The 20,403-nt window shown below is 34.1% G+C and overlaps 2 protein-coding genes across 4 annotated transcripts in view; one reads left to right on the top strand and one right to left on the bottom strand.

The window, feature by feature from the left end:
- The window catches only part of LOC124360510 (neurobeachin-like protein 1), a 545,778-nt gene that overhangs the window by 368,266 nt on the left and 157,109 nt on the right, over nt 1-20,403 (bottom strand). The window lies entirely within an intron of this gene.
- On the top strand, nt 3,157-6,307 carry LOC124360518 (cuticle protein 7-like). The gene is made up of 2 exons (XM_046814211.1): nt 3,157-3,197; nt 5,772-6,307. Exons 1-2 carry the CDS (start codon nt 3,186-3,188, stop codon nt 6,210-6,212), a joined length of 453 nt encoding a protein of 150 aa, XP_046670167.1. The 5' UTR covers nt 3,157-3,185; the 3' UTR covers nt 6,213-6,307.

Genomic DNA, 20,403 nt, shown 5'->3' with positions numbered 1-20,403 from the left:
TTTTAGAGCACCAAGAAAAACAACTTTTGTAGTAAAAATGCCGTTGTGTTTGGGTTCAGGAAATAAATTATTTAGAATACGTGGTCAGATGACAGGGATATAACTCTCTCGCTTAGGGCATTAATGCTGGATTTTTTGTTTTTTACCATCACATTAGACTAAGAGCAAGTCTTAACGATTTTTGCAAAGTATATGATTACTAATCTATCTCCATATCAAATAAATAGTGTTCGGGTCAAATGAACACTGAAAAAGTATTGCTACTTAATGTAGTTAAATTATATATTCAGTAGAAAAATTATTAAATAAAACTACTTAAGTGTATTCTTATTTAATGTAATTTCAAATAATTATAATAAACTTAAATTTAAAAATAACACTTATACGAAGCTCTGCACTACTGCAGCGCAACAATGGATTATCGAGGATATATTGTAAGAAAATGTGTGTGTGTGTGTGTGTGTGTGTGTGTGTGTGTGTGTGTGTGTGTGTGTGTGTGTGTGTGTGTGTGTGTGTGTGTGTGTGTGTGTGTGTGTGTGTGTGTGTGTTTGTGTGTGGTGTGTACACACACATAATAGGCTATACCGAAAAAGGTTCAAACACTAGTTTATAGATTTTACAGCACACTACACCCTTTCCGATTGCTGGATGATGGAATTTTTGCATTTGTTTAAGTATCAAAATAATACAATTAATTACAAGAATGTATCAAGGAAACCCATTAGGAATGTGTACATAAATTACAATTTTGTATTCAATAATTATAATTGTAGTATATTAATAGGATTTGGTTAATTTACCTAGAATACCATTCCTTTCTATTAGTCAACGTACACACTGAACACCATAATTTGTAAAACAATTTACATTATAAATTTGTAAATTTTGTTTGTGTTATGGAATTGAGAGTTTACTAATTTAACTTTTAAGTAGTAAATAATAATAAAGCTTACCGAACCGGATGTACTTGTAGAGATCCGGACATTATTAAAATAAAAACTGTTAAATCTCTAAATCTTTGCGCTTACTTCTTCAATAATATAACTATCATCCTACACCTATAATGCTATAATCATATTCTATAGGAGATTTCCTATAGTAGATATGATTAACACTTTGTAGTTATTTGATATTTTTTTGTTATTCAGAAAAAATCTCACATTTTCGTGTTTAAGTTATTTTTTTACGGGTCATAAAATATGCAATTTACAAGAAACATTAATACTCAATGTGATGTTTATTCCTCAAGTTTTTCAAATGGCACAGCTGGCCCTTAACTCATAATTCGTCATTAATGAAATATATTCAATGTTGACACTATAAGATTATATATTCAAATATTCCTAACTATAAATTTATACTATTTTGGTCGACTCATCAATATGGAAATCTAGATGCAGTACATAGATTACGTTAAGAATAGGATTTGATACTGTGGAATTCGTAATTACACTTTAAATTATAAGAACAGTATATTGAGGCTATTATTGAAGACGGAGAGTGAAACGTATTTTAATAAATATCAACGAAACTAATCAAATTTCTATACAAAATTCCACGATATTTTACAGATTAGCCTCAATGACTTCAGTAATACCTGAAATATTACGCCAATTTAGAGGAATAATGAAGTACATATCCAAAATCACTTAATGCAATAGAAAACAACTTTTAATATAATATAATGAGGGCTTTGGTTAATTTATAATAGAAACAAGATATACGAATTTGATACTTTTCTAGTAGTTATGGTTATGAGGAACAGATAGGTTAATAGAAAAATTTTAGACTGACTCTTATTTTAGGTTTCGCGCGTGTAGGAGAACTTTTGGTTTGAATGATGTATATTGACGTTGCCTAAGTTGAACTTGCCTCCTTACCCCGACCAAGAAAGTATAATTTAATATATTGTACGTTTGCATTATTTTCCTGACAAAGGATATGAATAAGAGAATATTCTTAATAAGCCTACTTTTATCAACTAGTGTCCATTTTCCGGCGTTTGTAATCTCCGGACGTATAAGGGATGGAGTGACAAACCTTACTTCCGGATGTATCTCTCTCTTCAATACACCAAACTCGGTGCTAATACTATCCATTGTAAGTCAAACGGGTCTCGAGTCGATGTGTGGACATACACAAAAGACCTTTGCGAACCGTCCCTACGTGCTAATAATATTTCCGATTATTTTAACTACGTAATATGAAATGCATCTTCACATTACACACTCATCGCAGTCTTGGCTTGTACCTCGATATTAGTTCTTCAAAGGTGTGAATATATGTTAACCTGATAGAGAACCCTCTATGCCCTCGTTTTGTAATCTCTGTTCGCTAATATCGTCCTATTTACCTGGTTCAGTCTATAAATTACATGTATTTTTAGTCAATAACCCAGAGGACTGATGTTAGTTGAGACCGCCTGCGTAAGCATTACAACGAAAATTATAAATTAACTATACGATTAATTTAGATGTAAGGTAAATCTAGAATTTAAGATTCCTTAAATGAAATTCAGTTTACCATAACAAGAGTGCAAATTAAACAAAGAATAATCAAGGTAGTTATAAAAGAAATGCGTAATCTAATCATGAAACGATAATAAAACATAGGTTATCTAGAGGTACGGATTTACGATATTTTCATAAAAAACTATATTTAAATTTTACATTTCAGTCTTTACTGGACCTGAAAGAAAATGGTAGAACTGAATTTGGCTAAAACAGCATTCCTGTCTATTGCATAAATATTAAACATTGTTGCTGAATACCGTATTTATTAAAATGAATTTAGACCGTAAGGAACTAAATATTTTTTCAATATTTTAAGAGTTAGAAATATAATCTGTCAGTCTATATCTATTTGCCAATATTTTAGTATAAATGTATCAGTCAATCAGTCATTATCAAAGTATTACGTTAAGTTTTACGTAGTATTACGTAAAATTATACTATAAGTTATTTTGTAAGGAAAACAAAGATTTAAATCGATAACTACGCGATTAAAAATATATAGATATTTCAACACTAAATCCACCCAAATTCCAAATGTTTGAAGCCAGCAGTGAAAGGAAGCCGGCCCACACCCCACCCCAGCCGATGACCACTGGAATACCCCGGTATAAATGCCTGGCCAGTGTTCGCTGCACCAGTCAACATCACCACCGCCAAACTTGCTGCTACAGAATGTCTCTCCAGGTACAGTGTACAGTCGTTATGTATATGTATAGAATATTTTTCTACTTAAATAATAAACTAACCAAAAATTATTTGCAATCTAACTACCAATATATCGAAACATATATTTAGTTATAACATATATCTGAACACAATCGTTATGCTCTAAATAAAAAAAAGTACAATCTTAATTCAACAATTTTTATCTTTAATGTCGAAACATCTGATAAACCGAAAATATATACTGAGCAAGAACATTAGAAAATTAAGCATGATTCTTATATTAATGATATACAATTTGGCATTACAGTAATTTCTACTCCAATATCGAGTTTTGGAGTCAGTTCGAATAATGTATTAGTACTGTACAATATAACCGAGTAGTACCATACTTCTCTCTAATGACAACAATGTCATAACCTCGGACCTTGTACTCCTGACCTCTGACTCTGACCCTGACACTCATATTTCATGACATATTTGACTCTAACAAGCAAAGTTATCATGCACTAATAAATGGATCAGAATAATACAAAATCGTACATATACTTACTTGTACGTTTATTAATCATACTATCCCTATTAAGGAATTTTCCTCCGTAATTATATTAGAAAAATACTAAAGTTTTAATATAATATGTAACAATATGCAATATATTTAAACACATATGGCAATTTCTTCACCCAGTAAATGGATATAATCTGACAGCATATAACACTTTTAAAAATACTAGAGTTTATAAATTTATCAATTTATCACAATGTTGCTTTACTAAGTGCGTATTAGTACAATGATACTTTAATTGAACATCTTCAATTTCTGAAATGGAATAACAAATCATAAATTATATTTATTAGATTTAAAATAATTGGTTAAATATTAGTAAATTATAATTATTACATTGCTGAAAAAGTATCGAAGTATATTAATGCACTAACACATTTTAAGTTTTTAATATAAATAATATTTTAAAACTGTAATAAAAACCATATGTAAACTTACACGATTTAATTGTTATATTTTACAGTATATAATCGTTTTACTCTTATACATTTTATGAAACAAAGTAAATATTTGAATTATTAAAAAAAGATCTTGAAACATATTATAAACATCATTAGTAACGCTCACTCCCAGTTGCAATTTTTGAGAAATCATTACAAAAAATACCCAAGTTACAATCAAACAATGCTATATATTGAAAATACAGTATTGAGTAAAGTAGCATTAATGATAAATTTTGTTCGTGTACCAAGTTTAAGTAAAGTGTCACATGATATCTTATAGTAACCAAAAGCAACTTTGTTTTTTCTTAATTTTTATTTCACTTTAAGAGAGAGAAGGATAATAATTTTAAAATTCAAACCTTAATCGCAAAGCCCTACCAAAAACAAAATTAAACCCAAATACACAACATGCGTATGTTTTATACCTGCAAACTTCAGTATTTAATTTTTGCAAATTATACAGGCACACTATTTCTGTTTAAATTTAGGACTCACGATACACTAATGTGATTCATTAAAAATTTTCCTTATTCTAGTAAAATGTAGAAAACGCCACACCACATGGTGTGTAACAAACTTCGCTTAGGTTGTATGCAAAATTCGTAGATAGCCATGAGACCAATGTAAAAATTTCGCTAACGCTCAGCCAAATCCCATAAAGATTCATGCCAACCATTTAACTCCACCTACATATATTAATAAAGCTTGCAAGAAAGACAGGCAGACAAAACTAAATTGGCACTGAAAAAATTATTAAATGAAGAATAAAAATAAATGCATGATAGATAAAACTAAATAAAAATAATATAAAATATTCGTTGCTACCTAAGTTAGTACAGATATTTTTACAAATTATTTTCCTAACAGAATTAATTTTAATCAAAGGTACCTATATAATTGAAATGTGCAAACTCACTAAAATGTGTTATTAATAAAAAATCTACAATTCATTCTTACACATTGAGTAACACAGCCGTAAAATCACGTTAAGAAAACCATGCAGTAATCTTTGCTGTAGACACATTTAATTTAATTACAATCTTGATTTTTATATTGTATTGCCATATTATAAGGAAGGGTAAAATGAGTTAGTGTAATAAAGTGTAAGAAAGTACAGGTTACCATCTCTTTCTGATCTTTCTTCATTCAAGAACTGTCGTATATTTATTGGGAGAATAATACTGTTTATCTAAAACAATCAATTAAACAGAATTAGAATGTTTACGACTCCATACTAAAAGCAGGACTATTCCAAAACAAAATAATCACTAAAAGAACAAAAGAAATATAGTTACAACACAATTGAAAGTTTAGTTAAATTATTAACTAGTATATTTTATCGTCTAAAGACATATTAACGAGACATGATTATGAGCTGAAAACAGTAATATTTTAGTTTCTTTAAGTATTTTTGGTTAATATTTAAAAACATATGTTTTTTAAATTTAGTATGTAAATTAATATGGGAAAATTCAGAATTATTTTGTTTACAAATTCAAATAAAGAACTAAAAATCCTATTCATTAATTACAAGGAAATATATTTTTAATAAAAACCTTTGAAAATTAAAGTTTTCTTTTTTGTCAGGTGATCGTGAGTTTCTGCCTAGTGGCAGTAGCCGCCGCCATGCCTCAGTATGGAGGCTACCACGCTCCTGCCGCCCCCAAGTACGCCCCCGCTCCAAAGTACGCTCCTGCCCCCAGCTATGGCGGCTATGGCGGCTCTCACTACGCTGAGCCTGAGCCTTACGACGCACACCCCAAGTACTCCTTCCACTACGCCGTCAACGACCCCCACACCTACGACGTCAAGAGCCAGCATGAGGAGCGTGATGGAGACTACGTCAAGGGTAGCTACGAGCTGGCCGAGCCCGACGGCACCAAGAGGGTTGTTGAGTACTCCGACGACGGATACGGCTTCAACGCCATCGTCCACAGAGAACAGAACGTCCACCCCGCCTCATACGCTGCTCCCAAGCCCTCATATTCCTACGCCCCTAAGGCGTACGCCCCAGCCCCTCATTATTAAATCATTTAGGAAACTATCACAACAGACTTCACCTTTCATCTGTAAATAATGATCTTCATGTACCATATTTTTATACGATATTAAAGTTATTTTTTATAAACTCCAGTTGTTTTTATTTTATACCAGTAGTATTACAGTGACAGGTATACAGGCTATATCATATTCAAGTACACATTAATGTTGTAATCGTTTCAGAATATCACCATCCAGTGTTCCAGTTTGATTTACCAACTATGATCACTGTAAAAATTAAAAGTAATGTGTTTGTAAATCGTAGATGATTAAGTCTTAATAATAACATGCATTTAATAGAATTATAGTCTAAGGACGATACATTAAACGAACATATAAGGCCAAAACTGTTATATAAATTAAAAATTGATCCTAATACATTTATTGGTAGTAACCGTCATCGCCTGAGTTGAGGTTAAAACCAATAAGATTTTCAATTTACCTCAACTCGGTGCTTTGTATGTTATGACTGTGCACAGCACTAATAAATTAGAATATAAGTAAGAATATAGATTTATTTTAAATAATGTAAATATGATAGAATATTTAAGATAATATTTACATTGACTTTTCCTCTTATTTCATGGAATATTTTTTGCTCCCACCTGGTAATTCTCTTTCAGGCACAACAACAAAAAATTGATTAATACCATAAATTTCTTGTTCAAAGATTTATAAAAAAAAGTAATAACAATAAATTGTATTGTAAAAAGTGTATATAAAATAAGTAATTTTCGGAATTTCTGCTCATTAAGACAGGTAATGATGGTTAACACAACTGAGGAAATGACATACTTGACTATAACGACTTGGATTGTTGATATTAATATTCCAGAGTATTAATATTTAAATCATCAATAATACATCCAAGACGATATAAAATATTTTTTGATTAGTAAAGATCCTAGTGAATATTAAGTACAATGTATTACTAAATTTGTTAACTATTAAATATTATCTGGTTTGTCTAAAATAAAAATCAGAGTTCTAAATAAAAACAATGGATTTATTTTTAACTGGCAAATTAATAAGTTCAACGTTTCAGAATTATTATCACTCTATTTTCCACAAAGAATTGACAAACCGTTTAGTAAATTTAAAAATTCCTTTGGCAAGAAATAAAAATATTAATCAAATATATCAAAATAAAAATCAGAGCTCTCTTCTAAAATAAAATAATAAAGTTTTAAAATAAAAATGAAATACCACTTGGAAATAACTAAAATAAAAATGTTCACTTCTAAGTTCACTCAAAATTCAAAATAAAAATTTAAACTTCTCTTTACACTATTTGAACCATAACTTTCAAGTCTCTGCAATTCAGATTCAACTCTCTCTCTAACAATTATTAAAGTTCAATTAATTTTCAATTAATAATTCACAATAAAACAGTTCCAGTTAAATATTAATAAATTACTACTTTTCCAAATCTCAATTAAAGTTATTAACAAAGTTCAATTTTAATTCACTTCTCTTGCAAGCATGAACCAAATGTAACTTGTATGATTCTATTATGCTCTATTGTTCTTCGAGAATAAATTATTCAGAATGCTCTGTAGTTTCTTTGAATTTAATTTTTTCCTATAAAAAAGACAACAGAATTAATTTAAAATCAAATCAGGATGACTATTTCAATAAAACGTACAATAAATTTGGTGCTTACCTCAAAATCACTCGCGGAAAAATTTAAGAAATACGGCGCACTGCAATTAACTTTACTCACGAAAAAAACCAAAAGAAGGGCGAAAATTATGAGCGGGCGCTTAAAAACTTCCCTTTCCAATCAACTTTGCAGGACATCCGTGGTGCTCTCTCATTGGTCCAGCTGTATCAAACCAGGAGAACAATACTCGCAACAAGACAAGTTCTAATCAATTCAAGGCAGTCAACCTGCCTTCCTAACAATTTAAAACTACCAGTACTAACTTGCCGAAGGATTACATGTTCGTTTTTACCCTGACATTTCACAATCTAATCTAAAATTAAGTCCCAATATTTCGATCCCAAAATTTTTATTTAATTTTAGTTTTAATAAAAAAAAAATCAATGTAGCTTTAAAAACGCTACATTGACGTTTTACAATTTATATTGATATTTTATACGCTCATTGTAGTGCATGTAGGTATAATAAGCGATATAAAAATTAGCACCGATAAATTGTATAAATCTATATGTTTTACATTACCAAAACATTTACAAATATTTTACAAATTTCATTTTATGTACTGCAAAATAATTTTAGAAATAAAACTAATTTTAATACATAAACTGAACAATTTCTAAGATCTTTATAATTTACTTTATATTTGAGTATTATATTTAGTAACAAGTAGTATATTAAATTTGTAATGACATTTTCAAATACATAACCACTAACTGTATTACTACTCATAATTTTTCATATTTAGTACAACATTATTGAGTTGTAGAGTACAAATGTTACATGTATATACGAAAACAAACAGTTAAGCAAAACCACTGAAAACAAATACTAAAAAGGGAAAACAGTTTAGGACAAATTAATCTTATTAAGCTATTGCTAAATTTCAATTGCATCTATTTTAATCCTTACAAATAATTAAAGAATACATTTGAAAGTAAAAAAACTTGAAAACAATAAATATACAGTATATTAAAATCCCTGTTAAAGCTCTTGTATATTGAATAATTTTCTTTAACATATTATTAAAACTTGGAGTGTAAAAGAAATTATTGACACACACACACACACAATATATATATATATATATATATATAATATATATATATATATATAATATATTATATATATATAAATTGTACATTATGTGTGGTCTCTAACACAATATTTCATACGATTTGCTGATCAAAAGTCCAGCACCCACAGTTATCTCACTTCTCCCGTAGTTTGACCTTGACTGAAATTGCACTTAACTACATCAGTTCTAAAGGACATTTTTGTTATATAAAAATTTATAAATTTATTTTTCATAATCTAATCCCCATGTTATTATCATCTATCTTTATACACAAACGTAAAAGCGTCAAGCATATAAGTGTTCATACTTTGGAAAATTAAATCCAGCTTTCTTTTACATATTACAGTGCCAATTTATCGGTAAAGGCTGTTAATTTTCAATTGAAAAGATTTTCAATAAATAGCTCAAAAAGATCTAAACTAGCGTAGATGAGGGGTGTAAGTCCTGGGGTACGCCTTACAGGACGAGTTTTAAATTACATGTATAAAGTCTAGATTTTAATTTGCTGAATTATTAATTTTAAAAATAATCAGTCCATTCACGCCCTTTTTTTAACTTGTAGCTATTTAAAAGACATTGTGTAATCTAAAAGGTCGAAAATGTTTAAAAACCGATTACAGTATCATACCATTTTGTTACAGTTAAAAGGTAAATTTTATGTTTTTACTATTGACTACAAAAGAGATTCCAGACTGTCAATTTACACTTTATAACAGCACAATCTAGATTTCATGAAACCGGTAGAGCTACGATTTCCCTTGAGGAAAGAAGCAGAGTTTAGGGGAAAGTTCTCTCTCGGTTTTACGAAACCCTCAGTTGCGTTATTGTAACTTTGATGTAGGTTCCCGGAAAGTGATTTTGTGGTCTAGCGTGGGGAGAAAGCCTACTTATTTTATTGATTTTTTAAATACTTAATTGTAACACATTTTAGTGTCATAAATTTCTCTTTTGAAATATTGCTTACAAAAATTATTCTGTTGCAACACTGGCTGCACTGGCTGACTGTTATCACAACGTATCACTGGCTTAACAGAGGACATTGCACTCAAGCGCGGTGCAACATGCCGGATAATTTACATTATTTGTCTCGCATGGCCGGCATCGATTTGACGTGTGTTTTGAGTTTGGTGCTTCACAAAGGGTTATGTGAATGTTACTCCACCACCAGCCGACATATGTAACTTAGGAAACAGGATTGAAGTACGTGTTACAACAAGTATTCCAGAACCCCTACGCAGAATATGCAAATATCTCTCAAACTGGCTGCATGCGAGCCGTGTGACAAATGAACAAGTAGAAAAAATAATATCAGATCCTCTTTCACTAGACTCGTAATTTAAAGACCAGAAGATCTAAGTGCAAAATGTTACAAATTTACCTTTACTCATTTTAGATAACCTGTGTACCGACACGAATACACTGCTAACATATTTATGTGCAAAATATTCTCCTTCTGTCAATTGCTGACACTCCCACAGAACGCGCTTAGTTGTTTAAAATGACTATCAATTAAGATGAAGCTTCCAGTGACGAAGTTCAACATAGGAAGGAGCAAACATTAACCAAACTAAGTGGTAAATATTACCATCAAATAGAGAAAAATTACAATGAGTTCATTCTATAAAAATAGAGTTGATTGTAAATCTTGAAAAATAAATTTAAAACCAACAGACGACAATATAAAAAGAAGATATATTATTGCATATTATACAAATTTTAAATACATAGAAAACTATATCAAATAGAGCTCCTTCAAACATAATAAAAAACACATAATGTCAGCATTTTGTTCGATGGTAAACATATGGTAAACTCACCCTAAATCTAGCAATACAAATATACAACAAACTATTGAATGTGATAACAAATTATCAATAAAAAGAGATCATTGAATTATGAGTTTTTAGGGGAGTGGCTTCTCTATAAAAATACAATCGTTGGCCACAATAAGGAAACTTTGAGGAAAAAATAAAAATAAAAAGATAAAAAGTACATAAAATACCAATAATTTAATATAAATTTAAATAAAAATACCTTATAAATACTATATCTAAAAACCACGATATTTAGTTTGAAAATAAAAATAATTATAATGTATTGATAAGGAATACATACTAAGTTTCAGGCCAACCCTGTCTAATCACAAAATTAAAATTATTCAATTAGTACGCATTATTTTGGTTAAGACATTACTTAATATTCTGTTAGTCAGCCATTGACAGCGATACAAAACTAAAGTATAAAGCAGCGATATAAAACTATTTCAGTATCGGTTTTAATATACATTGTTTCAAAACAGTGTATACTTGGACAACGAATGTCAGGAACACATTATAATGATTTAAGGAACATTTTTTTAAAATTTGTTTGGATATGTACTAATATACCAAATTTGCGACATTATTTTCAAAAACTTCAATATTTGTTCCATACATTTTCTTCAAAAATGTTTACAGTGTCATTGTAATCAATGACAAGTACTTGATAATTAAGTACTTGACTCTACTTGCACTTTTCTAAATATCTTGTAGATTCTAAATGGATCAATAGGCCTCCATGTAGTCCGCAATGGCAAAATAGGTACGGAATCCTTTGAATGATTTTGTTATTCATTGATATCCAATGTTTTTAAATCCAAAACTACTACATGTCGTAAACTTAATATATAATTCATTCTAGAATTACTTTTTAACGTGTTAAGGTCATCCTATTGCCAAATTAGCAAATATCCTTATAGTTCAGAAACTGGAAACCAATTTGCATGGTATAGGGACACAACTTGGATTTTATCGTAATCAAAAAGAAATTTCCCTTACTACTGAAATCAATCGCCAGTACCACTATTTTCAGTAAAGGTCCACATACAGACCTTTCCCGCGGCGACTGTCGGTTTCTTTATCTAGTTTTCTGCTGATACTGTAATTTTTATTTATGCGTCTGCCTCTCCGTTTCGAGTATATCAAGGTTAAAAACTACTCCGCGAAAAAGATATCGCTTCGTATTTTAAACATCTTCGGTACTCTCCCATTGCGACTTTTACTAAATTGACGCAGCTGACGATTGGTTTCTTACTTCGAAAATATTACGATATCGATTACAACAGAAACCAGGCTGAGTGTTTACACTGTGTACATTGGCTCTCAGCTCCTGTGCGATTAGATATTTCAAGTAAGCACGCTAAAAAAGCGGCTGAGACAACACAACGTAACGTAATGTAATGTAATGGAGACCAGTTAACACCTCCAGCCGGCTCTAGATGTTCGGCCGATAAACGACCACGGTCTGGCCCGACCACAAGCCCGGTTATTTAAACGAGATATTGGCTTTAAAAACAATTTGCTGCAGGCGGTCAGTGCAACCAACTGGTTCGCGGAGACCGATACATTTCGATATCTGGTTTGTCGTAAGCCTGGTTTACGAGTCCGCTACGGAAATGGGTTCCAATGCCGCGGCAAGCCGGTCTGATGGGTTTCGACACTAGTTCATGAACGAGCCGCGGAATGTGACTCACACCCGCCACCAACCGGCCGAACCTTACCGAAATCAAGCTTAACTGGAGCAAATACTCTTTATAAGGACTCCATATTGCACACATGTTGGTTAACGAGTTTATAATTATTTATAAGAATTCTAGTTTACTATTAAATTGGAAACATTCAAGTGTTGTACACCTAATCGTGTGCACATTCAATACACTGATAGTAGGAAAACGTTATCCTATAATTTGATAAACTAAAGTTGGATAACATGAATATGTATTAAATCACTTTAGTAGAGCCTAGAAAAAATAACAATAACTAAAATTATCTTTAAAATGTTGCACAACTCGTAATCAACAATGTGCCACACATATGTATTAGTTATTGATATACATACGTCTTTATTTTACTTACAGTTTAACTACATTATCATGCATTACATTATTGCGTAAAGGCACCTCACTGACAAGTAGTCCTCTACTGAGCGAGGCTCAATTAAATTTAGGATTTTGAAAAAACTCTCTTCTATCCTACATCCTAAGATATATATTTATATGATGTATGTGTGTTAGATTGATACTAACACCAGTTGCCATTTTAAAAACGTATCGTCCAGTGTGCTCCTATGAAGCAATCTCCTGTAGAAAGCGACATAGTCCGGCTCCTCTGTAACTCTCCGGCCAGGAAGTAAAGCGCGTAATAAAGGTGCGTGACTGAGGGCAGGACACTAAACACTTGTGTGAGGCCACCTGGCCTGGGGCCCTGTCCCGCATCCTGCATCACTGGTACGGGATGTCACAGAGAGGTCCGGATCGTCCAAACCGCTGTGATAGGATTAAATCTGTGTAATGGACAACATAAATGAGGTCTGTAAACTTTTGTGTGACGCCACCTGGCCTGCACCCGACCGTGCATCACTGACAAGACGTGTTACAAGAAGCTGCTGTCACACTGTGAATGAACAGCATAACTCAGGTCACTCTTGCGTGACGCCACCTGCCTGCACCCGACCGTGCGTCACTTACAAGAGGTGTCACAAGAAGCTCCGGCACCTCAGAATCATTGTGACAGGATTAAAAGCGTGTAATGAACAGCATAACTCAGGTCAGGAAACTCTTGCGTGACGCCACCTGGCCTGCACCCGACCGTGCGTCACTTACAAGAGGTGTCACAAGAAGCTCCGGCACCTCAGAATCATTGTGACAGGATTAAAAGTGTGTAATGAACAGCATAACTCAGGTCAGGAAACTCTTACGTGACGCCATCTAGCCTGCACCCGACCGTGCGTCACTTACAAGAGGTGTCACAAGAAGCTCCGGCACCTCAGAATCATTGTGACAGGATTAAAAGCGTGTAATGGACAGCATAACTCAGGTCAGGAAACTCTTACGTGACGCCACCTGGCCTGCACCCGACCGTGCATCACTGACAAGAGGTGTCACAAGAAGCTCCGGCACCTCAGAATCTCTGTGACAGGATTAAAATGCGTGTAATGGACAGCATAGCTGAGGTCAGGAAGCTCTTACGTGACGCCACCTGGCCTGCACCCGACCGTGCATCACTGACAAGATGTGTGTCACAAGAAGCTCTGGCACCTCAGAATCATTGTGACAGGATTAAAATGTGGGTAATGGACAGCATAGCTGAGGTCAGGAAACTCTTACGTGACGCCACCTGGCCTGCACCCGACCGTGCGTCACTTACAAGAGGTGTCACAAGAAGCTCCGGCACCTCAGAATCATTGTGACAGGATTAAAAGCGTGTAATGGACAGCATAGCTGAGGTCAGGAAACTCTTACGTGACGCCACCAGGCCTGCACCCGACCGTGCACGTCACTGACAAGAGGTGTCACAAGAAGGTTCGGCACCTCAGAATCATTGTGACAGGATTAAATGCGTGTAATGGACAGCATAGCTGAGGTCAGGAAACTTTGCGTGACGCCACCTGGCCTGCACCCGACCGTGCATCACTGACAAGGTGTCACAAGAATCTGGCACAGACCTCTGTGACAGAATTAAATGCGTGTATTGGACAGCATAACATAGGTCAGGAAACTCTTGCGTGACGCCACCTGGCCTGCACCCGACCGTGCGTCACTTACAAGAGGTGTCACAAGAAGTTCTGGCACCTCAGAATCTTGTGACAGAATTAAATGCGTGTATTTGGAACAGCATAACATAGGTCAGGAAACTCTTGCGTGACGCCACCTGGCCTGCACCCGACCGTGCATCACTGACAAGAGGTGTCACAAGAAGCTTATGGCACCTCCGAATCTCTGTGACAGAATTAAATGCGTGTAATGACAGCATAACATAGGTCAGGAAACTCTTGCGTGACGCCACCTGGCCTGCACCCGACCGTGCATCACTGACAAGAGGTGTCACAAGAAGTTATGGCACCTCCGAATCTCTGTGACAGAATTAAATGCGTGTATTGGACAGCATAACATAGGTCAGGAAACTCTTGCGTGACGCCACCTGGCCTGCACCCGACCGTGCATCACTGACAAGAGGTGTCACAAGAAGTTCCGGCACCTCCGAATCTCTGTGACAGAATTAAATGCGTGTATTGGACAGCATAACATAGGTCAGGAAACTTTGCGTGACGCCACCTGGCCTGCACCCGACCGTGCATCACTGACAAGGTCAGGAAACTCTTGCGTGCCTGCACCCGACCGTGCATCACTGACAAGAGGTGTCACAAGAAGCTCCAACACCTCCGAACCTCTGTGACAGGACTAAATGCGTGTAATGGACAGCATAGCAGAGGTCAGGAAACTCGTGCGTGTCGCCACCTAACTTGCACCGAATCCCACATCCTGACAAGAGGAGTTAAAAGAAGCTGCTGCGTCCCCGAATCTCTGTGACAGGACTAAATGCGTGTAATGGACAGCATAGCTGAGGTCAGGAAACTTTGCGTGACGCGACCTGGCCTTTACTCACCGTGCATCACTGACAAGAGGTGTCACAAGAAGCTGCTGTTCCTCCGAACCACTGTGACAGGACTAAATACATGTAGCATAACTGATAGCAGGATACTAAACACTTGTGTGAGGCCATCTGGTCTGCGGACTAATCACGGACTGGATAACTAATAATACTGGTATGGACTATCGCAGAGAGCTGTATTAAAATATCAGTAGCGTCCGCCAATGTACGAGTTTACACAGACGACTACAGACTGGGATTGAATAGGCATAAACATAACATGTTAACATAAATTAAATTAAAATAGAATATGTATATTTTAGTATGGTAGCTTTATCTAGATATTCAAAGTTAGCCTTTTTATTAAATCTTGTGTCCTCTGGCCAATATCTGAAATATACGTACGGAGTTATATTTTTGGAAACGTATAGCTTCAGATCCTCTGTATTAGAAATATGCGTTTGAAGTTTTTAACTACTTTCATAATTTTATTTCCTTTTTTAGAATCTTTTACCAGCTTTATGGTCCACTTTAGGCTTAAAAAAGTTCATGAGAAAGATATAATAATATTGATATGTAGAGGTTCTCTTCACACATCAGTACATTATTTTATTAATCGAAGACATTTTGCTATTTGAAACATACAGCTATTTCGTATATTTTTATAAATAATATATAAATACAGAAAAATTAATGTAAAGTTATTATAACAATACATTTACTAAAAGAAACACAATTAATGTACTGCCGGTAGGAAAACAAAGTCGAAATTGATCTAAGGGAATATTGGCTAGTCACGAATCACGAGATAATTACCCAGCTACCTACTTTCAAGATAATCCCAATACATTCTCTAGAGGACTATACACACGACTTCGTCCACATTATACAAGACTACATAATAGTGTTCTGATTTGGAATAATTAGGATCAACGTCACCTAGTTAGCAGCTCCATACTTAAACCTAAGGGTATCTAAGGAACAAGTAATGAATAATAGATTATAGTTCTAAAAAGGTAGTAAAAATTAATTGAATTTTTTTACCGAATAAGATGAAAATTATATACAAAACTGAGTGAAAAAATGTATTCTAGTTCACACGTCTAAGCTAAAAATAGACAATTACAAAATTGAAAAAGGCATGTTAAATCGCCATCGGGAAAGCTTGTAGCGATTAAAAGTACATAAGGTTTCATGTGTCAAAACTAAATAAAACAGTCCAAAAATTAAATAAATCTATTTGGATCATCGGCTACAAAATTCAGGTAAATTTTAGTAAGAACTGATACTGGTATATCAAAAATTAGAAGTGAACTAGTTACCGAGTAGTCTTTAGAATATACATTAAATTACTTCTCCAAGACTCTCTCATTCTTTGACAGCTACAGACTTCTGAGAGCATTCGGCCTCTGGTAGCCCCACGCTCTAGAAGATACTACCTCTGCAAAATCCTACGAAAAACTTTTAGGCTCTGGCAGTAGAAAGCCTCTCGAAACTTGCTCGCCTTTAGCAGTTCCCAGTCTCTAGGATCATTTAATCTGTCACCCTCCGGCCTATAGAAGATCGCAGTCTCTAGCAGGATTCAATTTGCCTCCAGTCCTTAGGAACTCCTACTTCTGTATAGCTCATTGACTATACACTAGTTATAGACTATATTGAAGCTCCTAACCTTTGGCAGCTCCCAGCCGTCCTACGGGACCTTCCTCTAATGGGAAACTCCTGACTTTAGAAGCTAACAGCCTCTGAGAGCTAATGGATTGTAACAATTCCAGCCTCTAGCTCCCAGTCTGTGAAAGCTTCTGAGTACTAATGAATTCCCGGTTTCTAACATCATCCGGCCTCTTACAGCCCTAAAATTCAGGGGAGTGTCATTCTCTGGGAGTTGATGGTTCTGACAGATCCAGGCCTCTGGGAGACATCGTCTTATGGGAACATACGGATTCAGACAGCTCCTGGGGTTTGCAAGCATACAATGTGCCAGCTCTGGGATTAGATTGGTGGAGCTTCTCCCTAAGGAGTCCCAGGTCCCTGATAATTGTAAGATGACAGAAGCCTGTTCAATCCTCTGGCAGATAGCTACCGGCCTATACCATCTTCCAGAATTTGTCATTTTAAAACTACTTCTGGCACTTCCCGGCCTCAGACACCTTCTTGCAGCTGGCATATCTCATATATCTCTTGACCTCTAGGAACTCTTGGTCATTCCAAACACCCTGCCTGTAGTAGTTGCTTACTTCAAGCAGTTCTAGGACTCTAGCAACATTCGGAATCTGAGAAATTTCAGACTTTGGGGGTCCTCAATTGGATTTAAGCTATGATGTATTAGCAATTTAAAGAATAAAATACATTTTGTATATGTGAAAGTGAGGTCCACAAAACAGGGATCTGTTGATATATTGGCGCGGAATATTTACAATAGCTGAACGAATAAAAGTAAAGAGACTAGATAATAATGAGCCATTCCTTCCTTAACTATAATAGGAAACACGCAAGCGCAGCGAGGCTGTTACTTTTGCAAATAAAAAGCAACTCACCAAACACATAGTGCAACTTTTGAGGGCTTTAAAAACTATAGAGGAGGCACCAAATCCGTTTCCGCTGATAAGGGATACTCATTAGGTGTAGAATAACTTAATTTAATTCCTATACCGAACTAAAACTAAGGAAAAGATAACATATCTAACTGGTATCGGAAAGCAAAGACGTATACGAGAGTACATTTGAGGTGTATATGAGAGCTAGTTTAGTGACCAGCCATTATAGCGTATACTTTTATGACTTAAACGTAACAGTAAATATTAAAACATTTATAGTTTATGTGTTTGTTGTTTTGCCACGCAAAAACTACTGTATGTACAATTGTATTGATAGTTTGCATGAACACTGAAATACTAAGTACCTCAAACATTCCAACTTACGATTGGGCTCCATCATATTACATCATAAATATCCTAACTGGACTCAGACTTTAGCTTTCCTCCCTACTGGTCTAATATGGTTCAAAAAGTTGTATAGAAGTTAAATTATTTGTGCTTTTACAAACTGTCTCACTTTCCGATTTCAGGGATCCTAGAAACATGAACTGAAATCCAATTACTTTAAAGCAAATTAGAAAACGGGTATAAATTTCAATTATCATTACTTCAGGAATCGCAGGAATACTTGGCGTGCCACTGAAAAAGGACAGGCTTATAACGAATGTTATTCACCAGGAAAATACGCGCGAAGCCACGGGTATCAGGTAGTCCTAGTATTATCAGGTATCATCATGTTAGTATTATGAATGGAAAAGTTTGTGAAAAACGATGTTGTAAGTTTGCAAGGATGTTTGGTAATGAAAGTATTACACTTGAACCTTTACGATAGATTGTGGCAGCAACGAATTAAAACAATTTAGTTTAATTTTAAAATGCTCGAAATTAGTTTATTCCAACATTGTGGAGCGTCATGTTAACAGTAGCTGAATAAAAAAAACGGAGAGACCAGACATTTACAGAAAAATTCACTCCGTGACTACAATTTGAGGAAACAAACGAGCGCAGTGAGTCCGTGACCGTTTGAAATAGAATCACAAAGCAATGGAGCAGACGCAAAGTGCAAGGGTTTAGGGTTTTGAAAACCATCGAGGGGAAACAAGTCCGTTTTGTACTAAAAAGGGATACAGGCCTGATAATGTGTATATGGACTTACCTCATTCCTAGACTGAACCAAGGGATTAAATAATAAATCAAGCAGGGATTGGAAAGCAGACTGCTGTGTCAGGATTATATATACATGCATACTTTCCAAGAACGAAAACCGAGGGTACAAACGAGGACAGCGAGGTGGGTGGACGTATGCGTTTTATATACGAGTATTTTATGTAACTTAACTGTGCTAAAGGAAATATAATTTATTTGAACTAGAAGTGATCGTACACACTCAATACTCACAAAAATAAGATCCAGTCGCATTTTTGCTTAATGTATTATCTTTTTAAAAAAAACATTGAAATAATTTCTACTTGAAACATGCCTATCAATCATATTACATTATAAATGTTATAACTATAAATAATATGGACATCGACGTTATTACTTCTCCACACCGGCTTAAAATGTGCCAAGTCTTATTAAAATAATTGAAGCTATTATAAAATAATATATATAAAATATATATATCAGGGAAACTCGCAGACAAATTCATATAAAATATCAGGGAAACTCGCAGAGAAATTCAGTTTAATAATAGGTACTTATAAAAATAGTTTTATTCTCCGAGTTCAGGACATTAAATTACTACTCTTTTAACTTAAAGTCTAATTATTTATTCGAAAATGAACCAGGAGATTTCGATATATTCCAATTACAATCATTTATCACAGTAATGCTTAAACAGGATATGCATGTCACATTAGTTCAACAGGAAACTGCGCGTGAACCGGTGGGTAACTGATAGTGTCTAATAAATTTCTACATATTTGAAAAATGTGGTCAATGATGAACGAGATATTATATATTTACTTATTCTACATAATATAAATAAAAAATATACTACATATCTAAATAGATGACAAATAGCTCGTTGAAAATATAAAATGCAAGCACAGGTGACGTGCCTGATTAGTAATCAAATTATAATAAGATTAATAAATGCACAGTCCTAAAAATGTCGGCCGGATAAGCCGTAAAATGTTGCGCAAATAATCAAACGCTGTTCACAATTTTATTAATACACAAGCTAAACTTTATTTCATGTATATTTCAACACTACTGTGTGATAATACATCCAAACTATGTTATACAAGTAGAATAGAACTAGTTACATTCACTTAAATAATATTTAAAAATCGTGTCAAAACTCAGACTAAACATTTTAAAATTTGTATGTTTGTTTAAACATCGGTTAGTAGTCTGCAACATGGTAAATTCAGTTTCGTACCGCTTATTCAAAACTAGTAATAATACATTTGGCATGTTAAATACTTTTTGCAGCGGGAGGGTCCTAAAAGTAAAATTAAAAATGTCTCAAAACTTGAAAAAGCAAAAGTTATTT

The sequence above is a fragment of the Homalodisca vitripennis genome, chromosome 4 (genome assembly GCF_021130785.1).
Source record: "Homalodisca vitripennis isolate AUS2020 chromosome 4, UT_GWSS_2.1, whole genome shotgun sequence".
Lineage (NCBI taxonomy): Eukaryota > Metazoa > Arthropoda > Insecta > Hemiptera > Cicadellidae > Homalodisca > Homalodisca vitripennis.
This window is presented reverse-complemented; position numbering and strand designations above follow the sequence as displayed.